This window comes from Lemur catta, chromosome 3, assembly GCF_020740605.2.
Source record: "Lemur catta isolate mLemCat1 chromosome 3, mLemCat1.pri, whole genome shotgun sequence".
Taxonomy (NCBI): Eukaryota; Metazoa; Chordata; class Mammalia; order Primates; family Lemuridae; genus Lemur; species Lemur catta.
In genome coordinates this window covers 86,492,806-86,518,359 of record NC_059130.1, presented here as the reverse complement: position 1 = coordinate 86,518,359, position 25,554 = coordinate 86,492,806, and the positions used below count along the sequence as shown (strand labels likewise).

At 59.7% G+C, this 25,554-nt stretch overlaps 1 protein-coding gene across 2 annotated transcripts in view; it reads right to left on the bottom strand.

Annotated features, from left to right (window-relative positions):
- GLIS1 (GLIS family zinc finger 1) overlaps window positions 1-25,554 on the bottom strand; it is a 209,339-nt gene that overhangs the window by 10,679 nt on the left and 173,106 nt on the right. For both annotated transcript variants that reach the window (XR_006734181.1, XM_045547975.1), the window contains exons 4-6: window positions 10,585-10,746; window positions 5,546-5,656; window positions 2,588-2,720 (exon numbers count right to left, since the gene is read on the bottom strand). Coding sequence is in view for 1 of the 2 variants with exons in the window: in XM_045547975.1 (XP_045403931.1) it covers window positions 2,588-2,720; window positions 5,546-5,656; window positions 10,585-10,746 (406 nt within the window). In the remaining variant the exon portion in view is untranslated. The remainder of the gene's footprint in view (window positions 1-2,587; window positions 2,721-5,545; window positions 5,657-10,584; window positions 10,747-25,554) is intronic.

Here is a 25,554-nt window from a genome sequence, read left to right as displayed (position 1 = left end):
TTGCCAGACTGCGAGGGGCAGTGGGGTGATGGGCTCACCCCAAAACACACCACTTCAGGCTGTAAAGCAGTATCATCAATCATCAGCCCTGAGCGCGTAACATCTGGCCCTAACGTCTGTTCCCAGCTGTGCCTCCGGCACCTGTCCGTCCTGTGGCCTGCAGGAGAACAAGGTGGGTTGGGGTCTGGGGGATCCAGGACCCCTGGTTGTGCCTGGCAGCAGCCTGGGGACAGGGACCAGCATGGGAGTGGCATACGGCAGGCACTCAGTAGGCAGAGTGGCGTCAGCAGCAGGGAGGTCGTGCACTACTGGGTAAGAGCACAGCCTGTGGCCAGAGGACTTGGGTTCCAATCCTGCCTGGGCCACTTGCCGGCGTGGATAGCACATGCCGTATGAGGCTGGCGTGAGGAGGGTGGCAGTTACCACACACGCGCCTAGTCCCTGGAGCGGCTCCCAGCACGTATTCAAATGTTGGCTGTCGCGTCATTGTAAGAGGGCTGAGCGAACAGTCACCCTTCTCATTCACCAGGAACAATGACAATAGTAATAATGGTAAAAGAAAAGTCACATAGGATTTGTGTAAGTGATCACGTCCACAATCATATTTGTTCTCATGGGAGGTCTGTGAGGGAAACTGAGGCTCAATGCACGGAAGGCACCACTTTCTCGCCGTCACAGGGCAAGCGTGGCAGGTCCTGGCAGGTGTGGCATCACCTGTGAGGGCCTCCAACCAGTGCAGGGGCCTCAGCGGATTCTGTTTCTCGCCTGTAGCACGGGTGTGACACTCCCGCAGGGGTGGCTGGGGATCGCACGGGCTGGATGGTGTCTGCAAAGTGACCGGCCTGAGCAGTGCTTGAGGGATGGTTATTGCTGGCCTTGCCCTCCTCCCCGGGCCAGCCCTCGGCTGCCATCTGGGAGCACAGGCGTCCCCCCTGGACTGCTGCTGACTTCTCTGCATGGCCCTGGGGAAGTCCTTCTCCTGCCCAGGCCTAGTCCCCCCAGGAGAAACGGGGGGCCTTGCCCTGGAGGCAGCATTGCTCATCAGCGGCAGCCTCTCTGCTGCCGAGTGAGGAGAATCCTTCCCAACGCAGAGCCCCCAACTGTCACTGCCCGCCGCTGGGGGCTGGCACTTGAGATACCTTGATCCCTGGGCTAGATCAACCCCATGGTCCCTTCCAGCCCTGCCATGTTGGCAATTCTGACCCCAGGAGAAGCAGCCCCCACACAGGGGTCAGATGGCTGGGGAGGGGCAGTGTGACCCCCTCCTCCACAGCACCCATTGTCCCGGGTGTCCTCGCCCTCCTGGGCCTGTCTCAGCACAGACCCCTGTGAAGGGGCCCACGAGAAAGGGTAAGAACCTTCTCTTCCTGCAGCTGTTTGGCAAGTGCTTTGATATATTTTTAAATCTGCTGCTACTTCAACATTGAGGGGAAAGAATAAGAAATTAGAAAATAAAAACATGTCTAAAATATTTGGAGTAATTCAAGAAATCCCAGAGGGTGGGCAGAGCTTTCTGTCTGATACTGTGGTTTCTTTAGGGGGAGCAGGGGGGGGGGGCGTACGAGCACTGTCGGCTGGAATCTCAAGGCCACACTGCCCTTATCTGGCTGGATTCCCAGGCCACAGAGCCAGGAATCCCTGCCATGGCCCGAGACCTGCCCCGTGGCCCACGGCTGCTCGGAGGGACGGACAGGCGGCCTCCACTGGACCAGAGTGTCTGGACGGATGGACCTGCAGGGACCCGGGGCTCTGGGGGCCCCATCCTGGGCCACAGAGTTCAGTGCTGAGCTGGAAGTGATTTGGGCCAAGTTGCCTACCCTCCCAGAGCCTCAGTTTCCTCCTTTGAAACAGGAGTCCTGGTGGGGCTTAAGTAGGACTTCGAGCTGAGGCCGGGGGCAGAACGGGCTCTTCTTGAAGGCGAGTCCCGCCTGTGGACGATCCTGGCAGCATGTGCCATCGGGAAGGGCTCACACCCAGGGTACCGCAGCCTCTCCTCATTATGCTCGGGGCAGGGCCACACGTTCCCCGAGCCCGGCTCTGCGTATGTCCCCACGCTGGGTGCCAGTGACTGTGGGATGAGGCAGACCCTGGCCTTGCCCTGGAGGAACTCACAGTCTAGCTGGGGAGACAGACGGGAAACAGCGACAGCCCAGAGGAAGACTTCCTGGAGGAGGGGGCCCGGAGGTGGGTCCTGAAGGAGGGGCAGGGGGAATAGGCTGGCAGGGTGTGGACAGTGGCCTGGGGCTGAGAGGGAGCAGAGAGTATTCATGGAGCTGCATCGGATGTGCCAAGGTCAGGGCGAGAGGCCACCAGGAGGGTCCAGGCCGAGGAGTGCTGGCTTCACCCCAGGGCAGTGGGGAGCCACGGGAGAGTGCGGGGACGTCCCCTGGTTGGGTGAGCAGCAGAGAGAAGATGGTGGAAAGTGAGGAGCCGGAGGCAGAGAGGCAACGACACCTGGCAAGTGGCTGCCCATGTGGGTGGCCCATGGAGCATCCCTGTTGTCCTGGAGGCGCTGCCGGCAGAGAGAGGGCCCTCCTGGAGCCCCTTCTGCCCCTGTGCCCCCGGCCCGGCCTCCCCGCACACCTACCTGGGAGCAGCTCCTGGCCTGGGACTCGGCCGCCCTTCCCGTCACTGGCAGCCAGCTGTGTGGCCGCGTGGAGCTGCTGCAGGGCCAGACACTCGGTCAGGACGTCGGCCTCCGTCTCAGGGCCCACGTGCAGCTGGGAACAAGCAGAGGGAGACAGGTGTTCGCGTGAGAATGCCTGCCCACCGTGACTCTCACTGTAGGGGACAGGGAGGGAAGCACGGCAGCCCCAGGGAAAGACCTTGCTTGTCACTGTGCCTTAGTTTCCTCATCTGTAAAATGGGGCTAATTATGTATATTGTAAAGACCATGTTAGCCCAGGGCCTTTGAGAAGCAGACACCAAATGGGATTCACCATGTAAGGATTTTAGGAGGGGACGTGCCTGCAAGAGAGAAAGCAGGGGGACAGCCGGGAAGGCTGGGTGAGCCCCGGACCGAGGAAGGAGGGAGGGAAAGAGGGTGGGTGGAACCTTTCTGGACTGGGATTCGGGGACTTGGGGAGTCCTCAGGGAGACAAAGCCTGCTGAAGTCAGGGGAGTCCTGTGTCCCCTAGGAGGGGCTGCCTTGGTGTCCCTGCTGGGCCTGCCATATCCAGTCACTGCTGGGGCAGCCCGTGGGAGGCATGGCCCCAGCACAAACACTGAGGTGGCCGGCAAAGTGCAGCAGTGGGGCCTCCCGGAGGTGGCTGGAGGCACATTCTGTGGTGGCCACCCGGAGTGAAATGCAGTAGGTATGCAGTAGGTATCCACAGGTATGCAGCAAGCGCCTCTCCCCCCTCCCTCCCCATTCCCCATGCTCCATCTTCCTTCCTTCTGGGTAAAAGGTGCAGTGCGAATAGTTCAGGGGACGAAGAGCGGGGCTCAAATCCCATTCTTTACTCCCTGTGTGATGTTGGACAAATAACTTGACCTCTCTGGGTCTTGCCTACCCTGCCCGTAATAAGCAGCAATGGTCATGCCTCACGCAGGCTGCTGGGGGCTGTGATGAGATGATGGGTGGGACACGGTTTGTGAGGTGCCATGTCCGGGGCTGGCTGAACTCCAGCTGGCCGAGCCCACCTGCTCATCCCGTAGTGGGCAGCACAGATTGGCATGGGACTCAAGGTCGCCTGGCTGACAGCGAGCTGGGCTGGATGCTCCCAGCAACCCGGGCAAATCTTTGGCCAACAACCCTCGGCTGTCTCCAAAGACAGTTACCTCAGAACGCCTTCACCTCCCCAGACAGAGCCAGAATGGGGATGGGGGGGCCCTCAGGATATCGGGGAATGAGGGGGCAGGCACGTGGATGGGCTTGTTCAAATGCTCGCCTTAAATAGACGCAGAAAAGGCAGGAGCCTGGTCCCACGTCACACAGCAGTTGAGAGTCAGCCCCAAAGGGTTTTCCACCCTCCCAGGGCAGAAGGGCCCGGACCCGGGCTCGGGAAGGCAGGCCCGGCCTCGAGATGGGCTCGTAGCTCCCTGACCCAGCAGCTGTTTTCCATGTAAATTAAGTTTCTGGCAAAAGAAGGCCAAGGCATGTTCTTGCAGACCGCAATGTTGATCGGATTAGGAGCAGCAGGAGAGGAGAATTAAGGAAGAAAAGCATTTCTAATTCTCTCTGAAACGCAGCAGGGCTGCCAAGGAGTTGTCATAATACAAGGGTCGCTTTACCCAGAAAGATATATCATCTCCGATGGCTTTTAATGGATGCTTATTGTTGGGAAGTTTGCAGATTTGCTGCCCCAAGTCCCTGGGGGCCCAGTGTGAGCCAAACACGGGGCCTGGGAAAACCAGGGCAGGGTTCCGGTGCTTGGGCACGGGTCTGCTTGGGACAGAAGCCTTCCTGGCATGGAGCTCCAGCCTACTGAAGCCTTGGCCATTCCCTGTCCCTGCTCAGGCCCTGGAGACAGAAGGGTCTGGGGACCCAGTTCTGTCACTCCTAGGCTGCATGATTCTGGGCTGGTTTGTTAACTGAGCCTCAGTTTCCACATCTCTAAAATGGGAATAAAAATAGAGCTCATGCCTAGGCTTAAGTGAGGACTAAACGAGATACAGGGAGGGCGTGAAGGCCCAGGTGCAGTGCCTGAGCTGTGGAGGCAGCTGGGTAAACCTCACCCCCTTCTCAGGGGGAACACGGAGGCAGCGTTTTCACCAGGGGCTCACCGTGCGGGCTTTGCCCACATCCTCCCTCTGCTCCACAGCGTCCTGCAGGATGGGGACCAACGTCCCGAGCCTGGCTGTCTCCTCCCAGCATCTTTCCCGCTGAGGCCCGGCTGCCGCCAGTACCCCACTGCCGTCTCCCCCACCCCACAGGCCTAGAGCAGTCTGGTCTCCAGCCCGTAGACCCCTGGCCTGCTGTACTCACGCCTGTGTCCACAGCCCACCCAGTGCTCGGAACACAGTGGCTGCTCCAGAAATCTTACTGGCCCCTGGCGTTTCTTTCACCCCCACTCCCGTGGCCCCTGTGGCCCTCGGCAAACGTGAGTTGAACCCAGCTAGGTGGGCTCTGCCCTCAGTTGTAGTCCTGTCCCTCCCGCTGCAGCCTGGGTCCCTCAGCCGCTCACGCACTGCTTGTCCAAAATGGAACCCACTGTTTTCCCCTGCAGATCTGCTCCTTAAAGAGTCTGTGCCCTGGTGGGGGGCCCCACCATCCTTCCTCCAGGGTTTGGCACTGGGGCTCCTGGCAGCCCCTCCTCCTCCTTCCCACTGTGTCCCAGGCCGGCCCTCGCATTCTCTCCTGCTCCCCAACCAACCCCAACCCATTCTGGGAGCCAGTGGGTGGTTTGTGGCAGTAAATGGCTGGCTGGGGGTGAGGAAGGAGGGGCTGTGGGTCTGCAGACACACTCAGGGACCAGGTGGGAGGCAGACAAGTGGACAGTGGCATTCTTAGGGTGTGGATGGGTGGACGCATGCAGGGAGTGTGGGCACCTGGCCTGAGGCCGGGGTGTCTGTAGAAAGCGCCAGGCCAGGAGGGCCGTCTTACCTTCTTACGCACCTGCTGCTCTTTGGCTGAATGGGCCTTTACGTGCTTGCGCAGGGAACTGGGGTCCGTGTAGCGCTTGGAGCAGCCGGGGATCTGACAGGCGTACGGCTTCTGTAACATCAGGGGCACAGGTGGGGTGAGTGAGGGGCCACCCTGGGGACCACGGTCCTTCTGCATGACCTGGGGGGGAGGATGACTGGGCGAGGGGCCGGCTGCGGGCCGGGAGGGGTGTGACTCGGCCAGCCCTGCCCCCAGGTGTGGCCTCCTAGTGGTGCCTGGCCTGGGAGTGGAGGAAGGGGGTGGTGTCTCCGTTCTCCCACCCAGCCGGGACCTCAGGTGAGCTCCTCGTCTCTGTGAGTCTCGCTTTTTCCTCTGCAAACTGGAGCCAACCTAGTTCTAAGGGTTCTTCCAGCTCAGACCCTGGCTCTGAGAAAAGTCCCCCCTTCGGATCCCACAGCTGCGAAGCCGCAGCAGCAGACAGGAGTAAAGTGAGGTGGCTCCTCGGAGCGGGGCAGAGAGGGCACGGCACGGGGCCGGGGGCGGACACGGGCCAGGCTGGGAGGCACTGACCACACCTCGCAGGTGGGTCCAGAGTCCCCAGACTGCTCTCTGGGCCACAAGAAACCCAGGTCCTCTTCCCGACAACCTCAGGAGGCCAGAAGGGAGCTGGATCCCAGAGACCCAGGCCTAGGGGGGCTGGGGGCTGTGTCCTTTGTGTGGGGAGTGGACGAGCCCCTCCCTTGCCAGCCCCCATTCCCATCCAGAACATGAGAAGTGGGCCCCAAATCCTTCCCACTGCCTCTGCCTGCATTCCCGCCCTGGGCTCCAGCCCGCGCGGGGCCTCCGATCTGCCCGCACACCCACAGCCAGATGTGGGCCCTGCTCTGGCCTTCTGAAACCCTCAGTGGCTCCCTGGTGCTCTCAGAACATAGGCCATATCTAGGCGTCCAGGGCCCTCTGAGGCTTGGGACCTCCTGGAGTCTGTACACCTCCTCCCATCCCACCCATGGGACTATCTTCACCCATCCTGCCAGCCCACGTCACCTCCCTCCAAGCCCCCCTCCTCGATCCTCCACCCCCTCCATGGGCCGAGCTTCCCACCCACGGCACTGCCCACCGGTGCTGCAGCAGGAGGGACCTGTCTGACTCATCCCAGGTCTCAGAGTGACCCAGGCCAGGGCACTCTTGGCTCTGAGTTTTGATCTCTCCCAACGGGCCTCCCCAAGACCCTGCTGGGGACTCAGCCGCTCCTGGGGCTGGAGGTACACACAGCTTCCCCTTCTGAGCACATCTCGTGGTTCTGATCTCTCAGGACTCTCTGCCCCCTGGGACTGCAGGGCACAGGAGACCGTTTGGAGGAAATGACTCCTCTCAGAGTAAGTAGCAGGGACTGCGCTGTCCCACGTGGAGCTGCCCCCCAAACTTCCAGGCAACTCTGCCCCTGCTGGACTGAGGAGAGGCCAGTCTGACCTTGGACCCGGGGAGAGTGCCCACGGCCCAGGGCCCCTGTGGTGGGGGAAGCAGAGAGACGACCATACCTTGGTGCTGCCTCGGAGGGTTGCCAGGTTAAAGGATGGAGGAGAGCAAAAAGAGAGAGACAGAGCGGTGAGAAGCTTGCCTGGCTGCGAGGGAGGCCCGGGAGGGAGGGCTGAAGGTCTGTCTCCGACCCCCCCAGCCCCCCCTCCACCAGCCAGTCTCTCTCCAACGCGCACAGGACCCTGCCCTGCCCCTGGGCTGGCCCCCGGCCCTGCTGGTACCTTTCCACTGCTTTTGTCAAAAAGCGAATGCACAGGGCTCGTGTACACAGGCGCAGCTGCTGGAGACGAGGCAGCAAGGCCCGTCTCCGTGTTTGTTTTTCCAGGGCCTGACGTGTGTAGAACACTCCTCAGGCCCCGTCCCCTGCAGGCCCTCAGGAAACCCCGTGGCTGTCCCCCACAGCAGCCAAACCCTAGGCCTGGAGTCACCGCACAGGCACCAAGGCCGGGGCCACCTTCCTCTCGTTAGCGTCGAGGACGCGCCTCAACAGGCCGCGTGGGGCCTCTGGACCTTGCTCAGGGCAGAGCTCCTCGCTGAACGCCCCCTCTGTGCTAGGCACTGGCCACCGCGGTCTCCTCTGAGTCCCGCACGCACCCATGGGAATCGTCCCCACTTTGCAGATGAAGAAATCGAGGCTGATGTTTGGCCCAAGATCTCAGAGCAAGTAAGAGTGAGTACGTGACACTGCCGGGACGCTTCCTCTCGCCTGCAGCCTTGAACAGTCCCGCCAAGGGTGCAGAGAGGAGAGAGTATCACCCCACCCCCTCATGCCACTGGGGAAACTGAGGCCCAGAGCAGGACAGTGGCTTACTCAAGTCCACGCAGGCAGTCAGGACTCAAAGGCACATCGACAGCCTGGGACCTGGCAGGACCTGGTCAGCTCTGGTTAAGGGGACAGGCCAGGGAAGGCTGCACAGGCCCCGTGCGGGGGTGCGGGGGCGGGGAGGCGTTTACCTCTGAGGAGGCCCAAGGAGGCAGGTGGCTTTCCTCAGACCTCCGGAACCAGGAGGCAGGGACAGGGTTAGGACCAGGGACTGGTCCTCTCCAGTCCGCTCAGAGAAACTTTCCTGCCCGTGGACAGAATCCCATGTTCTCTGATGCCAGAGGGGAGCTGGGGACATGGCTGGGTCCTCTCTTGGGGCCTGACCCACTGGGCCTGCGAGGGGCGGGTGCCGGGGCGGCAACCCAGCAACACGGAGTGTGTGTGGTGTTTATATGGGAGCTGGGTACGAGTGGGGTGCTGGGCTCGGCGGCCTCCGGGGGACCTCATGGGGAGATGAAGGCCTGAGATAACCCCTCGGGCTCCTTCTGGGCCTGACCCGACCTAGGCCTTAGGGCTCTGTTCACACACCAAATAGGGGCCAGAGGCCTGTTGCTTTGGGGCTGGGTCCAGGAAATGCAGTGAGGATGAGGGAGGAAGGGGGTGAGTCAGAGTAGGTGGCCCGAGAGGCCCTGGAGGGTGGGGAGAGGGCGCAGAGGGGCCTGGTGCTGTCGCTGCTGCCTGTGGCCTCTGAGAGACATGACCAGGGGTGCTGGCGCCCAAACTGTGCCTCTCAGGGCCTGGGCCAGGGTGTCGAGGACCCCAAGGGCTGGGAAGGTAATGAAGGGGCAAGGATTTGTTGGAGCCACTCCTCACTTGATGTCCCCAGCACGGCCTGTGACAGTGAAGTCTAGAGAGTTGGGTTCGGCCTGAGGACAGGGCTCTTCCTTGCCACCCTCATCCCCTCTGCTCAGCTCCCTTCTGCAGGGCGGCTGCCACATCAGCTATTCCAGCAAAGAGCACTGGACATGGAGTCCGACAGCCCTGGGTTTGCATCCAGCTCGGCCAGGCACCCGCTCAGGACAGGTCAAATAACTCAGTCTCTCTGCGTCTCAGTTCCTCTGTTTACAAAGTGGGGATAATGGCCTCCACCTTGGGTTGTCACCAGGATTGAACTGGGGGTGGTGTGTGATACTGTGGGGGTCTGGGGATGTGAGGAACACCCGCACCAGGACCTGGCCTGGCCCCAAGAACATTACTTCCTTGCTATTTTCTGCCTCCTCCCTGCCAACCATCTTTTTTGGGTTTCAGTTTTCTCAGCTATAAAATAAATGGCTTGGATCAGAGTCCTGGAATTATCCTTTCAGCTCTGACCTCTAAGGCTATGTGCGGTGGCCCAGCGCAGTGGCTCACGCCTGTAATCCTAGCACTCTGGGAGGCCGAGGCGAGAGGATCGCTTGAGCTCAGGAGTTCAAAGCCAGCCTGAGCAAGAGCGAGACCCCGTCTCTACTAAAAATAGAAAAATTAGCCAGGTGTGGTGGCATGTGCCTGTAGTCCCAACTACTCGGGAGGCTGAGGCAGGAGGATGGCTTGAGCTCAGGAGTTTGAGGTTGCTGTGAGCTAGGCTGACGCCATGGCACTCTAGTCAGGGCAACAGAGCGAGACTCTCTCTCAAAAAAAAAAAAAAAACCCTGGACGGGTCAGTTGCCCTCTTGGGCCTCCGTTTCCTCCTCTGTGTACTAGACAGGCTGGGCTGATGGCCACTCAGATCTCCCAGCCCCCACCCCCAGAGTTCCCCCAAATCTGCAGGAAGAACAAAGAAGCAGGTCTGGGGCCCAGATGTGGGCTGGCTGCAGACACCAGTCTCCTGCTGCACACAGGGCTGGGGTCCTCCCAGGGCATGTACCCCCCTCACCCAGGGCCCATGAGACTGGTCGGCTCTGCCCTCGTCCAGCTGTGTGATCGTGAGTAGGCACTGACTTCCTAGAGCCCCACTACCCTCATCTGTCAAATCGGCTAGTGACCCCCTGACAGCCGGGTAGGTGTGAGATCCTGGGGGTGATGTTTTAGAGGGTGCTATTAATTGCACGGGGGCAGGGGGATGCTTGGGCCAACACTGGGGGAAAGTGGCTGGTTATCCACTGTCTGGCACAGACAAGGTAAGGGATGAAGGAAGAGATCCAGGCGTCTGGAGGCCCAGGTCACTGCTGCAGGAGCCTGGAGTCTTACGTGCTGCCCACCTCGACTCCCTGCCTACAGTCTCAAGGGACAAAGAATGGCCCTGGAGAGCCTCTGGTCTGTCTCCAGGAAGGCACGGGAAGGGCAGGCTGCAGCCTGCTCTGGGCATGGCTGACAGGCTCTGGGGGGACGACATCGGAGGGTGAGCCCACTTTCTCCATACAGATATGCAAGGAGTCTAGAGCCCAGGCTGGTACCCCTGCGCCAAAGCAGTGGTTCTCAACTGGGGACAAGTTTGCCTCCCCTCCCCCTGGGCACATTTAGCAATGATCAGAGACATTTTTGGTGGCTGCAACTGAGAGAGGGAAAGTTGCCTCCTGTCTACCTCATGGATGGAGGCCAGGGATACTGCTAACATCCTATAATAAGGCACTGGAACCTCCTCCCTCCCGCCCAAGAATTATCCTCCCCAAGTGTCAGCGGGGCCAAAGGCAAAGGCAGGGGCTCTGCACTAGACAAGTGCGCACGCCTCCATCCCCGCCCCGGCCTCTGCCCCCCGGCCTACCGTGTCGAGGTGTGTGCGCTGGTGCTTGGCGCGGTCGCTGGAGTTGCTGAAGGCCTTCTGGCAGCCCGGGTGCTGGCACAGGTATGGCTTCTCGCCCGTGTGGCTCCTCAGGTGGATCTTGAGGTTCTCCAGCCGTGAGAAGGCCTTGCTGCAGCCTTCAAACTGCAGGAGAGGCTGGTGAGGGGCACTCTCAGCCCTGTGGGCACCCCGACCCCCACCTGGGAACTCAGCCCCCAGCTCCCGCCCTGTCCAAGCCTCCAGGAGCTCCGGGTTGGCTCCCTGTGAAGTGCTCAGGGCCCAGACCTTATCTGGAAAGCCCTGGTGGGTCCATGGAAAGTGCACCCTGACTTAGAGGTGGGGCCCTAGGGCTGGGGAAGAACAGCGCCATTTCTGAACCTAAAGACCCCTCCTCAGTGCCACCTGGAAAGCACAGGTGCTGCAGCGCAGGGCTGGGTCAGGACTCTGAGGGCCGGCACGTCTCAGCACAGACAGCCTGAGATGTGGAGCCCGAGGCCTGGATCTGAATGGGGCTCTGTCCCATGAGGCTTTGGGCAGTGCCCTTGACCCCTTTGGGCCTGATTTCCTTGTCTTCAAACTTGAGACTGTGTGGCCACCACCCAGCAGGGCTGATACGAGGGCCCGAGGGGTAGGACGCTGAGTGTCACGGGGCTTTGACCATCTGGAGCACAGCATCGGCGGTAACTGTGAGAACAGTAACCGCGTCTGTAGCTGCAGGGTCTTCTGTGTTTCGTGTAGCTCTGCCATCACATGTGGCCCTCCACACTTTCCTGCCTCTCTTTAGGCCCACCCCATACTCTAGATCAAGAGTCGCTGGGAAATTTCCAACCTTTGTTCATGAAAGCTGTTCAGGAAGGACTGTCCCTCTCTCACAGCCTTGCACCCAGTCTCCCTCGGCCTTCACTGCCCAGCTCCGGCGCTGCCCGGTGGGGGCAGGGGAGGTTCCTTCCTGCTTCTCCCCACGGTCTGGCCCTGCTCCAGCCAGGCTGGTGGTCTGGCGTGTGCACGCACCGGTGTGAGGAGGGGACCAATGCTGATCGGCGCCCGCTACAGCCAGGAGTGGTGCTGGGTGTTTGACCACACAACAGCTGTGAAGTATGTGACATCAATGTCCCCATCTCAGAGATGGAGGCATCATACGGTAAAAGCGACCTGTCCAAGGTCACAGGGCTGTGACGTGGCAAAGACAGGACTTAGGCCAAGTCTGATGCCAAAGGCCAGGTGGTTCTGCTACGACGGCTGCCTTCCCAGGGGCAGGTGACCCTCAAGGAGGAAGGGACCAGCAGAAGCAGGCTCCCTTTCCCGAGCCATTGGTTTCCTTCCCCAGGTCCGGGGCCAAACTGCCAACCATGAGACCCTAACCCAGACCAGGGCCCATGGGGCCTCACCCTTCTGAACCAGGGGCCAGCCTGGGCTCCCAGAAGCAGGCGGTGAGGTGCGGGCAGCCGTGTTCCCCAAAGGCCAGAGCCCCCCCGGCCTGCTTTCCACACCTGTCCCTGGGGTCACCTGCAGGGGGTGGAGGAGCTGACGGGTTCTCATGCATGTGTCCACATTTGGAACCCTTCACCTCCCTCTTTTTGAGCTGGGCACCGGTTTCTTTCTTGCTGTCTCCAGCTTTCAAGTCACCTTGCCCACCAGTGAGTTTAGGGATGGGTGCCCGAGAGGTCTGTGGGCAGAGTCCAGACCCTGTGGTCCATCTGGCTGGTTTTCTTGGCGCTAGTCCCAAGCCATCCACCACATCTAGGAATTTTTGGTGTGGGGCCGTTCATCTGGACAGACTGGCTCCAGCGTGTGCTGAGTGGTGCCGGGATGCAGAGCCCAGACACGGGTCCTACCCTCCAGTTCCCATGCGGAAGACACATGCACATGCACACACACACACACACACACACACACACACACACACCCCGTCATAAAACGCTGCGGTCGAGCTGTCATGGAGGGAAACACTGGGGCTGTGGCAGCACAGAGGAGGTGCCTAAGCTAGCCTGGGGGCTGCAAGACATCTCCAAGGGCTGGGGGACTGTAGCAAGCTTGGAGAGACGTGTAGGAAGTGTGGAGACACAGGCAGCCAGTTATGCCAACACTGATGCATTCGCTCCATCAATCACTCGTCTGCCTGAGCCTGGAACCACCACCAGCAGACCCACAGAAGACAGCGGGCAACGGGCATGAGGGCCCAGGGAGGAAAGGCTCAGAGGCTCCAAAGCATGAAAGCCCACAGATTCCCTGTAGAGACCCCTCTGCGGCTGATCTGGGGTACACGCTGGGGGTAGGCTGGGTTCTTGTGGAGCCTGCTGGGAGGGCAGAGGCCAGATGGCAGGAGCTCAAATGCCAGGCTGATAAGCTTGGGCTCCACCTTGGGGTTGGTGGGGCCCATGGAAGGGCTTTAAATAGGGAGGGGACAGGGCCAGATATGCGCTCTAGGAAGACCCCTCTGGCTGCTGCTGACCAGTGAGGGCTGGAGAGGAGGCAGGGAGAAGGCAGCTGTGGCGGTTATAGGTGAAGGTCAGCGAGGCCTGATCCAGGGCAGAGGTGGCAGGAGGAGCGGAGGCCAGGGCAGAACCACCCCGATGGACAGGAGGACACGGCCCAGAGACAATGACCTGTCCCGGGTGAGCTCCCTCCCCGCCTCTCCCTTGAAGGCCCGGCCCAACTGTGGGCCATGCTCTGCTGGGGCTCCTCCAAGGCAAGCCGCCCGCAGCTGGGTTTTAGAGGCTGTTCTGCTTCCTAGTTCCAGATGTTGTGCCTTTTCTATGCATCAAAACCAGAAGGAAATCCTGTTTGGGAGTAAACAGGCCACAAGCCACCCCCTTGCTCGCCTGCAATGGCCTGTGCCAAGTTCACCCCAATGTGCGACGGACGAGCCTCTCGGCTGGAGCGCGGGGCTCTTTCGGCATCCGGCTCGCCCCTTTGTTCCCCCGCCCCCTGGGCCGTGCGGGCAGGGGAGGTATCTGCAGCAGAGGCAATAACTCCTGAGCTGCGTGATTTTCCCGACTTTGGTAGAGTCCACTGGACCCTGGAGATCGGTATTTCATCTCCTCTCCCCAGGCCTGTGTATTCCTGTCTGGGCCAGCCCTCCTCCTCAGCACACTCCTTCCCACCCCCACCTTTGTGCAGACTGGGCTTCTCCTGGGACACCTTCCCCTCCAATTCTCTGACAATCTAATTCAGACATTTTTCAAAAGTCCAGGATCCACAGCTCAGTAGTTCATGGTCTCCCAACATGGACCCAATCACCTCTCCCATTCGCATGCCCTCGTGTCGTCTGCTGGAGTGACTGATGACTGTCTCTGGACCTGGCAGGAATTTCCACGCCGTCAGGCCTTTGCATGAGCTATTGACTAGGCCTGGAGTGCCCTTCCTTTACTCGCTCAATCAGTAGACATCAACTCCTACTGCTCAAGCGCCACCTCCTCCGAGAAGCCTTCCCCATGCCCTGCTCTGCAATGCCCCTGAGCTGTGGGCAAGGTGTTCACTGTACAGCCATTGCCTTCTCTCCAGGCCCCCAGGCTGAGAACTTGAGAGTCCCTGAGGGCAGGGCTGTCATCTCTATCATAGGGCACAGGAGGCGGGGGTTAGAAACGTGATGCAGAGGTAGCTGGGCATGAGTGTCCATGCACCCCTGTGAGTACACCCCTTCATCCCAGTGTTTGCCAAGGTACCCGATACATGTGCATGTACAGCCCAGCCTTGTCCTGCCCCCCGCCCCACCCGCCCCGGGACTTCCCAGAGCTGAGCTGCAGGCTGGGGTATAATAAGCAACTGGCCAGGGGGCCCTGATGGGAGTGGCCTGTCCCTCCAGGTGGAACCAGAGGTAGCAGCAGGTGGGGGAGGGGTGCTGCCCCAACAGAACTGGTCTGGGGTGAGGATGCTGCAGGGACCCCTGGCAGAGCCATGCCCCCATCAGGAGCGGCATCCCAGACACGCCAGGGGCCTTGAGGGGTTTTGGGCTTTGCCTGCAGCTACCTGCCAAGGTCCCCGTGGTCCTCCCTACTGAACAACTTCACAGATGGGGACAGCAGAGGCACAGAGAGGAGGATGGGAGTGACCATCCATTAAGCACCTACTGTGTGCTGGCTCTGCTGGGCCCGGTGCTGTCACAAATGTGGCACCTCATCCTTTCCATGGCCCTTTGGGCAAGGGTTACCGTCCCCACTGTCAGATGAGGGGCTGAGGCTCAGGGGGCAGCCAGCACAGCAGTTACAGACACGGACTCTGGTGTGGACCGAGCTGGGCTTGTGTCAGGCTGCTCCACTTACTGAGTGATACTAGGCAAGTCACTTCAACTCTTTGAGCCTCAGTTTCCTCGACTGTAACACTGGACGATCTCTACCCACTGAGGACGGGGGCTGTGGGGATTAAATGAAACGATGCATAGTAAGTTCAAAACCCTAGGGAGGGGCGACCTGGGGGGCTTCCAGCTGGGGGAGCCTGCGGAGCTACAGAAGCCTGGTGCTTAGGCAGCGTCTGGACACATGGCTGGGAAAGCGTTTCAGGGTGGGGCAAAGCATGAAGAAAGGCGGGGAGACCAGCAGTGGTGGTATATGTTCTAGAAACAGCTAAGGATCTGTTGACCCAGAAGGAAGGGGGGCAGGGAAAAGAAAGGCAGGCAAGAAATGGAAGTTTGGGGGGGTCCCTTCATTTAAATATATGGAGTGATGATTCATTCTGGAGCAGGCAAGTTGTCGGATTTCTGATCCCAAAAGAGTTCACAGAAACCACTAATTACTAATGTTCTGCCCTAAATGGGGTGGCACAAGTCTATTCACCTGGGAGACTCCGGTGTCCTTTTTGCTGGCCAGACTACCCCAGCCCCTGACCTCCCACCTTCTACCCAGATGCTGGAGCCAGGAATCTGTCCCCTTTTCCCTGGTCCCTTTGTCTAACCAGCCACCAACCCAGGGAATGCCACCTCTTAAGCATCTTTCATGTCTGCCCCTCCCCTTCTTATCTGCCCACTGCCCTAGTCCACCGCCCAGTATCCCTCACCTGCGTGACCGTACCAGGTGCCATCCTGCCTCCCTCCCTCCCCCTCCCAGCGCATTCCCACGTGGCATCCAGAATGCAGACTTAAACCCATTGGTCTGTCCATGTTCCTCCCTGCTCAAACCCTGCATGGCTACCCAGTGCCTGCAAATCCACCTGGCGTTCTGGCCAGTGTGATCTGCCCCTTGGTGATGGCGTGGGGGCATCTGCACCCTCCAATTCCCACGCCCACACCACTGCATTCCAGCATCAGAGCGGTCTGGGTGCAAATCTGGCCTCTACACTTCCCAACCGGATGGCCTTGGGCGAATTCACTGCACTTGTCAGAGCCCAGATACCTCATATGTAAAAAGGGGCCACGGTGGGTGGTCTCTGTGAACCACGGGGTGCATGGGCCCTGATGCCACCTGTGTCCACCCGGAGAATCACATGGGCACCTCCTGTTCAGGGTGGATTTGAAACACACTAGCTCAGACAACGACACACACCACAGGCTGACCCGGCCGGCAGGAAAGGCGCCATGGGGAAGGGAGAAGGCGGTGACCGTGGGGAGGAGTTCAAGGAGTGGGAGGAAGGAGCAGGAGGGGCACTTAACAGTATTGAAAAATCTAAGCATAGGTGGTGAGGGTTTTCTTATTACCTTAAAATGCACAAACATTAAAACATATTCTAAGACGAAATCAGGGTGAGTTCAGAATGATCTAAGCGACTGGGCGACACACTCAGACACTGCCCACGGGCCGGGTGCTGTGTTTCACTCCATCAAGTCACCTTGCCCTGCTAGTGAAGTGACTTCCCAGCCCCGCTCTGCAGATGAATAATCTGAAGCTCTGAAAGGTGATGTCACTGGCTCTGGGTCACACAGACAGTAAGTGACAGAGCTGGAATCTGACCTTGGGTCTGGCTAAGGTGTCTATAATGTGCCCCTAACCACTCTGGCCACTGCCTCAGGGACCCCTACATACCGCACCAAAAACAGGCTCTCGCTTAGGAGCTATTGCTGTGATCAGACCAGGCCATCGTGGGCTCCGTTCCCGGGGAAAGGCCCGGCCCAGCCCCAGACTCAGAGCTGACGCTGGGCAGGGAGGACGCCCTCTGCGGGATGCCCACGTGGGAAGGGACGCCAGGAGGGCAGCACGGCGCAGAAGAAAGCGCCCGGCTGAGCCGCAGAGCAGAGTCTTGAAAGGCCCAGTTCCCACATATGGGGCGTGTTACAAAAGAAGATTAAAATAACGGGGGAAAATACCCCGGGAACCGTGAAGCCCTAGACCATCTGGAGTTTTATAGTAACAGGCAGGGGAAAATCAGAACCTAATTGAAAAAAGTCCACTGCAATCCATTACCGCTGCGTGCAGCACACAGGACGCAGGGCAGAGATGAAAGACAGAGGGGAGCCATCCCAGGGATCCCTCAAGCCCTGGCTGGGGGAGGAGGAGGGCTGAAGCCCAGGACCCTCTGGGCACCAGGTCAGAGGTTTGAATCTGCAGGCTGGGATTCCCGACCGCGCAGCAAGCCGCCCTGTGAGACTCTGTGCATCTGCAGGACTGAGCAGGGACACCCCGCTCGGTGCCTGGCACACAGCCCAACTAGGCAAGACTGTGCCCCCTCTGTCCTGGGGAAGGACCAAGGGCCCGGTTTCACAGGGGAGGTGTGTGACACCGTGCCGCAAACCAAAGGCCATGACATCAGGCAGAGTCTGTGCGGTGGGTTCCACTGCTGACAGCCCGAATGTGGGCAAGTCATGTCCCACCTCTATCCTCATTTTTCTCCTCTCTGAAATGGGGCCACCGCAAACGGCTGCTAGAAGTAAACAACAGCGATGCCCGGCTCAGGAACCGGCACGTGGTGCCTAATGAATGTCAAGTTTCCTCCCCGCGGCTGGCATGGCCCAGGAGGGAGGGCCCCGTTTCTCAGGCTCTAACCAAGGATCGGGACACGGAGAGCCGAGAGGAGGTTTGAGGGGACGGGGCACGAGGCGGGGCAGGGAGGAAATGCCTCCAGTTTCAGTATTTGCCAGTGACTTGCTTCTAAACAAACATTTCTTGTTTAAGGGTAAAATATATTGGGTTACAAAAGTCTGGCAGGCCATTCAGGGATCAACTTCTCATTTTTGTACAAACTTTTAAGTTGCTTTACAACAATGATTTGGATGAGAGAGATGTGCGGTGCCAGAACCTTCTCCAAGATGTCAAATAATTCTGTGTTTGGCCAGCTTGAAAGGCCAGCCAGCTGGGAGCCGGAGTCCACTCCTCACCCGCACTCTGGGAGGGGACTCCCGCTGGCCCTGTGGCTTCGGTCCTGTGAATCCCCCACGGGCTTCCCCGGGGGCTCTCAGAGCCTGGTGCTTTTCTCAGTCCTCCAGGGGGGAGGTCGAGGCAAGAAGGGAAGGGACAGCCTGGAGAAGAGGCCTGGGAGGTGAGGCTGGAGGGCACTGGCCCCGGCACTGTGCTCTGGACCATGAGGTCCTCGAGGGGCTAGTCCGGCTGTGGGCACACAGTGCCTTCAGCGTAAATGAATGAATGGGAAGGTGTCACTACTATCACGCTGATATCACATTGACTGTGTACCTGGCACTGGGCCAAGGTCTCCCTAAACACCATCTCCTCAGTCCCATTATTCAGGTACAGCAACCCCCATTGTTACAGATGTGGAAACTGAGGCCCAAGGAGTCTAGGTTACATGTGAGGCTCCCAGAGCTCACGCATGGGACGGAGCCTGGGTTCTCCTCCAGTGCCAAGCTCTGTGCCCCAGGCCCTGGGCACACTCCCGTCCCAGGCAGCCATGCTGCAGGGACACCCTGAGATGCAAGGCCCAAGCGGGAATCTCCTGTCTGCTCAGCTCACGGGGCCTCCACAGCCACCCAGAGACACTGTGGGCTCAGAGGGAACTGCAATGGGGAACGGGCCAGAGGGGCACAGGCCTCCCTCCCAGAGCCCGCTGGGCTGTGCCCACCCTCGGGAGGAGGATTCCAAGGCTGGTGGGGTGACCCCCTCACAGGAATGCACAGACAGCTCTGGGCTCAGCCCTTCTCCAGCAAACAGCCCTATCTGGGCAAGAAATGGGTTCCTGTTCCCAGCAGTTGAGGAGTCTGGCAAGGCGGCCAGCGAGGACCAAGAGTGCCACCCCTTCCAGGGGTGAGTGGAGCCACCAAAAGTAGGAGGTGCAGGGGGCTGAGTCTGCTTCCAGTGGGGCCCAAGTGGACCAGTGGGACCTGGGGGAGCTCCCAGTGCTGAGCTGTGGCTGGATGTCGTTTGGGATGTGGAGACGGGCTTGGTGAGGGGCCCAGGATGGCATGCGCACGCGCCCGCACACACACACACACACACACACACACACACACACACACACCGAGCCACCAGCCACAGACCTGGAAACCCAGACACACACAAACCATGACGTTAACGCCTCTCCTCCCAACCAAGCCACACGTCAAAGACACAGAGCCCCAGGATACCAGCACACGATGATTTACACACATGCATACATACCAAGTCCCAGAAACTCCTCTCACATACACCATACCAACACACACACACACACACACACACACATACAATGCCACACACACATTACCACACACACACACACACACACACACCACATCCACACCGACACCCCATGACTCATGTGGCAGAGACACAGGCCAGCACACACATGCTCACACAAATACCCAAAGACACCCATGCCCCAGACCCGCTAGATGCACAAACATACTAACTCCCAGCCCATGCTCAGTGCAGCACACAAACTGGCTCACACCTAGAGTACGGACGGCCTCATGGTGGTTTGTGCCCAGGGAGAAGGATGCTCCACCCGGAGACGACATCCATAAAAGGCTTCCAAGGGGTCAGTAGATAAAGACGGGCCCTCACACCAATATCCCGACAGCCACTGACACAGCCAGGCCCGTGGACAATCACGCTCCCGCACTCCTCTCTCTGCAGCTTCAGGAGGTGGCGCTGAGGCTGCAGACGGAAGTGGCCAGGTCCCCTGAGCCTCCTGACTTCCCCTTGGTGGCTGGCCTGGCCTGGCCTTGGGGAGGGCATCTACAGCCTGAGAGAACCCTGAGACAAGGCCTCAGGCCAGCCGGGGGCCCCTCTGACCTCTCCAGCCCAAGCCCACGCCCCTCTGCATGCTCCGCCCACAGGCCTCACCCTCTTGCCTCTGAGCCCGTGCCCATGCCGTGCCCCTGCTCACAGGCCCCTCTGCTCCCGTCTAGTCCTCCCTGCCTCCTGGGCTGACTCAGGCCTGAAGCCTCCCCCCATTCTCCTCCTTCCCGCCCTCCTCTGAGCCCGCGGGGACCTCCCTAGCCTCACCATCGCTCAGCTGCACATGCGCCACACACTCCCTAAGCAGCCGGCCCTGGGCGGTGCTGCCACCCCCAGCCCACCCCCCTTCACAGCCAGCAAAGCACAGGAGCCTCTTCCCGTCTGCTGGGTGGGTGCAGCGTCTCCCCGGGGCCCTGCGGGTGAGGCTGGCGAGTGCTGCTTCAGGAGGAAGAACAGAGACCACGACAAACCAAAGGGTCCTCTCCAGCCTCTGTCCTCCCACAAATAAACTCACCCCCACGGCCGGGCAGGAGGTAGGACATCTCCCTCCCCCGGGGATGGCCGGGCTTGGTTTGATTCCTCCTCTTCCCAGCTCCTGTGAACCTCAGTGTTCTGGTCGCAAAATGGTGCGACACTGCTGGCCAGAGGCCCGTTACAGACATCGGGCCACGGCCTTGGTGCGGGGTGCAGGGCAGGTGTTCAGTAAACATTAGTCCCGCTTTGGGGCTTCTCTTCCTAATCCCATGAAGCAGCAGGGGCAGGGGGGAGGAACACCGGGGTCTGAAGACCTGATCCCAGCCCTAGCGCTGCCACAGGTTGCTGAGTGACCTTAGCCCGGCCACCTCCCTTCCCTGAGCTTTACCCCAGAGCTGCCTGCCCACCAGGGCCTGCCTGACCAGGAGGTGGCAGCTACACGAATGTCCAGCCCTGCAGGACACACAGCTGGGCTGCCTGGGGAGGGACAACACCAGAGATATTCCACCGGCCACCTGAGCTGAAAGAACACCTAGCATCGGTCACTGGGGATAGTCACAAACACGCAATGTGCTAAGTTCCTGTGTGAAGTCCTGGGCGGGGGGTGAGAGCAACCTGCCCAGTGTGCACCTGAGGCCCAGACCCCGTGAGAAACTTCCTGTGAAGCTCTGGACCCCCACCTTGTGAGGGGGCAGCTGGGGCCTGTGGCGCCAGCAGGAGCCACGTTCAGAGCCAGGCTGGGGAGGGGCAGGGGCGCGGCTGGGCAGGCCTGTGGGGGGGTGTGTAGCTCCAGGGGGTGACGGGGACCTTGGGAGGCTGTGGGTGGGAGGAGTGACCACGAGGACTCTGCGCAGTGGCGGGAGAGGCTCTACCAGGGCAGACGGTGAGCCATGGCCCCAGATGCTTGGGAGCAGAGCGGGCGGCTGTGTGTTCATCAGGGCTGCTTGGAGGTTGCCTTCAGGGCACGGCCAATGGTCCTAAGCTGGGCTGGGCCTGCCACCTGGGGCTCAGGGGTCCAAACAGGCTAGGCTGACCTGCTCCCAGCATCATCACCACACGCCACCCAACACCCACCACCGATCACCTGAGAAGTCCTGAGGTGGCATTAGGGCCACACCCTGCGTGAGGCCAAGTGGCCCCACGTCACACCCTCCTGCACTGGTCAAACCCCGTGCCTGGTGTCATGGTGGGCACTCAGTAAAGGCAGTGACATGCCCATGGTGACAGCCCAGATCCAGGCCAGCAGCCATGCAGGCATGCTCAGGACCATGCAGGAAGGTGAACTATGGTCAGGAGCCAGTGACGCACATGAGCAAACCCGATGAAATGCAAGCCACGAAGCAGTAAGAGTGTGGGGACAGCAGAGGCAAACCCTTCTCAGGCTGCACAGCACCTCTGTCCCCTGGTCCCACCAGCATCACAGAGATGTCATGGGCGACAGGAATGAGCTGCTTTTTTTTTTTTTTTTTTTTTTTTGAGATAGAGTCTCGCTCTGTCACCCAGGGTAGAGTGCAGTGGTGTTATCATAGCTCACTGCAACCTCAAACTCCTGGGCTCTAGTGATCCTCCTGCCTCAGCCTCCCAAGTAGCTGGGACTATAGGCATGCACCACCACACCTGGCTGATTTTTTCTATTTTTTAGTAGAGACAGGGTCTCGCTCTTGCTCAGGCTGGTCTTGAACTCTTGAGCTCAAGCGATCCTCCCGCCTCGGCCTCCCAGACTGCTAGGATTACAGGCGTGACCCACTGCGCCTGGCCTGAGCTGCTGCTTTTAAGATGGGTACACTGAGGCACCAGGTGGTGAAGGGAACTGTCTGGCCGTCTGTTCACCCTGTGGTGGTGGGGTTTGGTAGGGGAGATCTGGACACACAGCGCCTCCGGTGGCCAGCGGCGACGGCAGCTGCGTGACTCACTCATGCAGGCTGAGGAGCAGGGAGTGCCGAGTCCAAGATCTCAGAGGCCTCTCTTTGTTCAAGGGCTGCTTACTCTGGGGCTTCTCAGCAGTTGGGAGCTGCTGCCAATCGCTCTGCCCCTCCCCAAATGCCCCACTGTCCACAGTGACAGCTGGATATAAGCCGAGGGCCCAGCAGATTCAGCCACGGAGAAGCCGCCTAGGCCAGGCACCCTAGGAATGTCCCTTTCCCCGCTGGGCCTCAGTCCCCATCTGTGGAATGGGCACATGTGGAACAGCATTGTGCCTCCACTCAAGCGTCTGAGGGAGGAGATGACTTAGCAGAAAGCAGAGCAGACAGGAGCAAATTCCTGGCTTTGGGGTTGCAAAATCCCAGGCCTCAGGGCCGAGTGGAAAGAACTCCGGAGATGGTGAGTCACGCGCAGTTAATATTTCAAATGATGTTTCTGCCATAAACCCATCCGCGCACCCAGCACAGGGCCTGGCCTAGAACGGGTGTTCCTGAACGTCTGTTCTTGAATGAAAGAACCGAGTAACAGACGAACGAGCCTTGGGGGAAGTGTGGGGCAGGGCGGGAGGTAGCTGGCTGCCCAGTGGCCCCCCAAATTAGTCGGGACCAGGAGAGGCCTTGTAATGAGGAAAGAGCAAAGCTTCCTATGTTCCCATTCCTCAAACCGTGTCCAGCTGGGACAGGGACACGGACAGGAAGCAGGACATGTGTAGACAGCATGCGCTGCATGCCTAAGAGCTGGGAGGCTCTGAGCTCCGGGGTTCAGCCCTGGGACCAAGCCCGGGGGGTGCTAATGGCACCACCATCTAGGTTTGTGGGGCCTGAAGTAGGGCTGCTCCCAGCAGGGCGCAGGCCACCTGGGCCCCTGTGGGCCGGGCTCTGGATGTGTCAAGGAGGTCCCACCCCAGCACAATGGCGGCGACGTTGAGTCTGGGCTGGCCCCGGGGCTGCCCTTCAGATGGACGGGAGACAAGTGGACTCTGGCCACAGATGGGGCAGGATGGCTCAGCAGATGTCAGTGTGACAAACGACCCTAAGGACCTCTAGGTTTGGAGTGAGCCCCCCATGCCCTAGAACTTAGCCACAACTAAGAGAAAAGACGGGCAGGGGTCTGGAGTTCACTACCCAGCGTATGGGAGTTCAGAATAGGAAGGGAGTGAAAGAAAAACGTAAAGTTACGTTTTTTTCTGTCATGCTCAAGTTTGTGGATGTCAGGTTCAGACCTGACCTATGTAAAACAAAGCCCACTGCGGCCCCCCTCAAAGGGACGTGGACAAGGGAGAAGTAGGGGGAAGCTGCCCTGGCGGGCACCCCAGCCCTTCCTGCACATTGCACTGTTCAACCTCCCGAGTGCCCTGGATGGGAGATGCCACAGGGGTCCCCTTTCCCAGACGAGCAGACAGGGGCTCCTGGAGGGATTGGGCTCAGGCGCGCAGAGCAGGCTGAGGAATTCTGCCCCAGGGATGGACCCGGGGCTGTCCGACACCAGAGCCCTTGCCCCCGTCCCGAGCTTGCAGTAAATCAAAAGCAGAGTGGTGTATGGATTCAGGAAACATTGGGCCAGGGGAAAGAAATGACCAGAAACAAAGAACTAAATGTTTCCATGTCACTACAAAATAAGACTAACAGTAACAGACATCAGGAGAGCAATGGTTTCTCTTAAAATCCCAAATCTCCCACGGTTCAGCCCCAAATAGGTTGGAAAGCTCTGGAAGGGCCCAGGGCAGGCATCCGGGTCCTCCCTTGGGTCTGGGATGTCCCAGGGGGCCGAGAGGGAAGAGAGCCTTCCATTGGCCGGGCGGGCTGTCCGACTGTCACGAGAGCCTTCCCTCTCCTGGATAAAGGAGAAACACCCGTGGTCCCCACACAAAGAAAGAGCCCAGTAAACTGGACCAAGTCTGCCCAGGCCCAGGAGTGGCACGCAGCGAGGCGCTCGTGGGGAGCCGGGGGGCGGCAGGAGGGGCGTGCTGGGGAGCGCGGCCGGCCCAGATGCCTGGCTCGGCAGAGCTGCCGTCCAACTGGGGGGACGCCTGGAACTCATTAGCATTATGTCAGGAATAATATAAAATTAAAACATTTAGCTTTGGCTTCTAAAATTAAGGAGGACAAAAAGAGAAGGATGCCATTGTGCTGAGCTGCTCAGCTATGACTTGGGCACCAATAATTTACAGAAAATAAATTGCTGCTTGGCACTTGGGCCCAGCTAGGGCCCTGGGGCTGCCAGTGGGGCTGAGGACTGGAAGAGGAGGCCGCGGCTCCGTCCCAGGGGAGGCAGGCTGGGAGTCGGGGTGCAGCCAGGGGCCCAGGGCCCTGCGGAGGCCTTCAGCGGCTCACTCGCGGGGGCAGCGCCAGGTACGTGCACATCTGCTGCTCAGCTCCCCGGCCACTGCCCTCAGGCTACACCCTCAGCCCAGCCTTTCCAGCCTCTGCCGTCTGACCACTGAGGACCTCCCAGCTGAGGCCGGCTCCCTGAGTCCCCCATTCTCTCCCTAGGCCCCAGGTACACCAACTACGTGGGCTGTCGGAACTTCCCGTCTCTCTGCTTCTGCACGTGCTGTTCCCCCAGCCTGGAATTCCCTCACGTGTCAGGGCCCAGCTCCAGCACCAGCTCCTCTGCGAGGTTCTGGGCTTCGGGGCAGGTCCTGTGCCCAACTCTTCTCTGGGCCCACCCCAAGCCAGGGGCAAAGCAGGGTGGCTGGGGAATCCGAGATCACACCATGCAGCACTGGCTGGATGCCCAGGGCCCTCATGTTACAGGTGGGGACACTGAGGCAGCCCAGAGCGGGCAGGGCTTCCAAGGCTTCCCCTGCCCCCAGCTGTGGATTCTCAGGGCAGGCTCCTCCTGCTCCCACGCGCCTCTGTGGGGGACAGAGTGCCCTAGAGTTGAGGCCTGGGTTCAAATCCTAACTCCCCTCCAGTCCTGTGACTGGTGCAAATCACCGAACCCCTCTGAGATTCAGTGTCTTCATTTGCATTACGAGGGTGGGAACGACAGCACGGTTTCCCCCCTCCCAGCACTGCGGAGAGTCACTGTGGATCAGACACTGCTGTGTAGCACAGTCCACGGCCACCTGCGGCCCCTGTGCACACAGAGACACTGCGGTCCAAGGCTCCAAAGGACAGGGAGCCTGACGGGACAGAGACGCGGGCTCCTGGCTCCTCAGGAAGGCAGTCCAGACAGAGCTCACAACGCCTGGCCTGTCCAGCAGCACCGCGGGGCAGACTGCAGTTCATTCAGTCACCCGCTAGCCATGCATTCACTTCCTCACTCACTCCTTCACTCCACTAACTGCTCACAGCCAAGGTTTCCAAAACACACTGTTAGTCAAAAAAGCCGGTTACCAAACAGTAAGGATGGCATCATTCTATGTCAGCAAAGAGTATAGTTACCAGACTTGCAGAGAACGGCCTGGAAAAAATACTCTAGAACAGTTATTCTGAGTGCTGTAGTCAGGGGTAACGTCTCATTTTTTCTTTAGATTTCACTCTCTACTTTCTACTTCTTTACACATTATACT